The sequence below is a fragment of the Carcharhinus amblyrhynchos genome, chromosome 26 (assembly GCF_965287045.1).
Source record: "Carcharhinus amblyrhynchos chromosome 26, sCarAmb.v2.hapA, whole genome shotgun sequence".
Taxonomy (NCBI): domain Eukaryota; kingdom Metazoa; phylum Chordata; class Chondrichthyes; order Carcharhiniformes; family Carcharhinidae; genus Carcharhinus; species Carcharhinus amblyrhynchos.
The window spans coordinates 13,934,519-13,938,546 of NC_137349.1; the positions used below are offsets into that span (position 1 = coordinate 13,934,519).

Here is a 4,028-nt window from a genome sequence, read left to right on the forward strand (position 1 = left end):
AAGACTCAAACATGCAGCAAATGTTCGCCCAACACTGGCAGCCATTTGGTTTTTGGTCAATTGAAAGCAGTCAAATTACTGTCAAAAAAAGTAGTCATATCCAAGCTTCCCTGGGCCCCTCAGGGAGCAAGCAAAGTTTGTGAGCAATCTCACTGACTGAGAGGTGATCAGAGACAAAGGTCCACGAACATCCATCGAGTAATGTCCCAAAAGGGGTGACGTCCTGTACTGGAGTCCCAAGAAGGGTGGGGGTGGGGTGATGTGCTTGCATCAGGGAGATTTGGGGAAAGGTGATGTGGGGCATTAGAGCCCCAGGGAGATTGGGGTGAGAGTGATGTCCACCAGAGCCCAAGGGTTGGTGAATTGCTGCACCCGAGTTCCAGGAGATTGGGGGAAGGTGATATGGTGCACTGGAGCTCCATGGAATGGGGTGGTGCTGATGAGCTGCAGTGGCACACCAGGGGATGGGGCCCCAGGGGTGATTCGGTGCTGCACTGGGGCCCCAGGGGTGATTTGGGGGGGGGGGGTGGTGCAGTGCTGCACTGGGGCCCCAGGGGTGATTGGGGGGGGTGGTGCAGTGCTGCACTGGGGCCCCAGGGGTGATTGGGGGGGGTGGTGCAGTGCTGCACTGGGGCCCCAGGGGTGATTGGGGGGGGTGGTGCAGTGCTGCACTGGGGCCCCAGGGGTGATTGGGGGGGTGGTGCAGTGCTGCACTGGGGCCCCAGGGGTGATTGGGGGGGGTGGTGCAGTGCTGCACTGGGGCCCCAGGGGTGATTGGGGGGGGTGGTGCAGTGCTGCACTGGGGCCCCAGGGGTGATTGGGGGGGGTGGTGCAGTGCTGCACTGGGGCCCCAGGGGTGATTGGGGGGGGTGGTGCAGTGCTGCACTGGGGCCCCAGGGGTGATTGGGGGGGGTGGTGCAGTGCTGCACTGGGGCCCCAGGGGTGATTGGGGGGGGAGGGGGTGCAGTGCTGCACTGGGGCCCCAGGGGTGATTGGGGGGGGAGGGGGTGCAGTGCTGCACTGGGGCCCCAGGGGTGATTGGGGGGGGAGGGGGTGCAGTGCTGCACTGGGGCCCCAGGGGTGATTGGGGGGGTGGTGCAGTGCTGCACTGGGGCCCCAGGGGTGATTGGGGGGGGGGGTGGTGCAGTGCTGCACTGGGGCCCCAGGGGTGATTGGGGGGGGGGTGGTGCAGTGCTGCACTGGGGCCCCAGGGGTGATTGGGGGGGGGGGGTGCAGTGCTGCACTGGGGCCCCAGGGGTGATTGGGGGGGGGGTGCAGTGCTGCACTGGGGCCCCAGGGGTGACTGGGGGGGGGGGTGCAGTGCTGCACTGGGGCCCCAGGGGTGATTGGGGGGGGGGGGTGGTGCAGTGCTGCACTGGGGCCCATGTAGCAGAGTCTAATAGGCCTGTACCTGGGGGGAGAGTAGCAGTTGACAGCCACTGTTGACATGGCTCAGCACCTTCTGCTTGAGCTGGGCGACCTGCTCCCTCAGCAGGCTGGCAGTGGACGCCAGCTCCGAGTTCTGACACTTGAGGGTCTTGACCTTGTCCTCCAGCCGGGAGATGCGCTCCAGCTTCCGCTTGCGGCACTTGGAGGCGGCGATGCGGTTCCGGAGCCGTTTCCTCTCGGCCTTGATCCGCTCCTGAGTGTCCATATCGATAGGGGAGAGCGGCGGGCTGTCCCCCAGGCCCGACACGTCGGGCACGGTCTGCGGCTCGTCCTTGGGGGCCTGGAGCCGGGCCTGGGGGCAGAGCGGCTGCCCGAGCGGCGGGTAGGAGGCCGGCCCGGCCTCGGGGCTGTAGCTGAGCGGAGGCCCGGGCCCCGGCGCCTCGGCCCCCGGGCCGCTGTAGGTGCTGAGGTTGGTGTAGATGGGCGGCTCGGAGTGGTGCAGGGCGGCGGGCCCGGGGCTGGCAGCGGGGCCTGGGCCTGGAGCTGGCCCCGGGCCCCCGCTCGGGCTCGGGCCGCTCAGCTGGTTCTGTTTGTGGAGATCCTCCAGCGCTTTGACAAATCCCTCCGCGAACGAGTTCTGCTCGTCCGTCACGGGCCGCGAGTAGAGGCTGGGCGCCGGGCCGGGGCTGGTGGTCACCAGGCCGCTCGACTGGATGATGAGGCGCTCCAGGTCGGGCGAAGCCAGCTTGAGGAAGCTAAGGTCCGGGGAGTTGAGCGCCGCCTCGGCCTCCCGCTGGGACTTGAGGCCACTGCCGGACACGGGCAGGCTCAGGGTCTTCTTCATGCTGCGGGCCGAACTCAGGCTGTCGTCATGGTAGAAAGGCGTTTCCATCCCGGGCCGGAGCTCACATGGAGCCCCGGACTGGTCGTGGCCTTTGCTCCAGCGTCAGCTTCTCAGCCTCCGGCGGCTACTGTCGCGCTCTCTGCAGATCGCCGCCCAGTCGCCCCTTTATATACCCTCGGCCACGCGTGCGCTAGGCCCATGATGTCACCACGGAGCTCCCCCATTGGCTGCCGGTGACGTCTTCCACACCGTCTGTTTTGCATGCAGCTCTCCGATTGGCCATCCGTTGTCACGGAGACGGATTGTGTACGGCAATAGCGCGATGCATTGTGGGGTGACGTAATAGTTTCGGGGCGGAGCGATCCGAAGCACGTGAGCTGAGGATTTAAGGAGGAGCCGCCGAGGTAGATTGCCCCTGAATAGGTGGTATGGCGTTAGTGTCTCTGCCCCTGACCTAGGAGAGCCGGGTTCGAGTTCCTCATCTGGAGAGTGTATATGCTGAATGCATATCCGAGAGTCCATTCAGTCTGTGCTGGTTTTCTCTCTGGGTAGTGATTTACAGTAAGAAGCCTCACAATAAATCCAACAGGTTTATTTGGTAGCAAACGTCACTAGCTTTTGGAGCACTGCTCCTTCGTCAGGTGAGTGACTTACCTGATGATAGGAGCAGCGCTCCAAAAGCTAGTGGTGTTAGCTACCAGGTAGACCTGTTGGACTTTAATCTGGTGTTGAGACTTCTTAACTGTGTTTACCCCAGTCCAATGTTGGCATCTCCACATCGTAGCAGTGATTTAGCCATTGATAGGGGTTTACAAAGAGGGCTTTCAGCCCATTCTATCTGCACTAGTCGTCCAGCACCTATATTCTCATTCCATTTTCCAGTGCTTGGCCTGTAGCCTGTTCTATTCCTATTTGAAAGCTCTGGTTAAATCTGCCTCTCTCAGGCAGCACGTTCCAGATCCTAACCACTGGCTGCCAAAAAAGGTATTTTTGCCTTTGGTTATTTAGCCAATCAGCTTAATATCAGTGCTCCTCAGCCCTTCAGCCAATGACATTTTCTCCCTATGAACTGGCCAGATCTCTCATGATTTTGAATAACACGCTCAAATCTCCTCCCAACCTCTTCTCCGAGGCCAAGAACTCCAGCTTCAGTGACCAGGATAGTGCATCACCAATTGAGGAAAAATAATTCATCGTCAGATGAATGAACCTTTTATTGAGTTGATCTTTCTCTACATCCTGGCTTTGACTGTAACACTACATTCTGCACCCTTTCCTTCTCCCCTATTTACTCTATGAATGACATGTTTTGTTTATAGACTGTGCAAGAAACAATACTTTTCACTGTATCCCACCCAATACATGTGACAATAATAAATCAAATCAATTATACTCAGATGTGTACTTTACAAGAAACATGCATTTTGATCACCTTTTACACATCCTCAGGACTTCCCAACACTCCTTACAGACAACAAATTACTTTTGAAAGACCAATGCAGCAGATGCTTAGTGCACAGTAAGATCCCAGACATAACAAGGGTAATAAATTACCAGATAAATGATAATGTTAACAAGGGGTGAGTGTTGGCTGAGGGGATATGACAGAACTCCCCTGACTGTCACTTAAGCAGGGACCCTGTGATTTTTAACGTTCATCTAAACTGGCAAACATCTCCCTGATATGTCAGCTCACTGGGCAGGCAATGCACTGCACAGGAGTGTCAGATCTGCTCCATCAATGATGTGCAGATTAAACTCCTAATTTTCTGACTCATTTAAAAGTAAATATCGA

General features: G+C 58.3%; 1 protein-coding gene across 1 annotated transcript; it reads right to left on the bottom strand.

Moving 5' to 3' along the window:
• Positions 1 to 1,296: 1,296 nt before the first annotated feature.
• LOC145358570 (transcription factor JunD-like) lies at positions 1,297 to 2,369 on the bottom strand. The gene has a single exon (XM_080212731.1). The coding sequence runs from the start codon at positions 2,279 to 2,281 to the stop codon at positions 1,397 to 1,399; it is 885 nt and encodes a 294-aa protein (XP_080068857.1). The 5' UTR covers positions 2,282 to 2,369; the 3' UTR covers positions 1,297 to 1,396.
• Between the last annotated feature and the right edge of the window lie 1,659 nt (positions 2,370 to 4,028).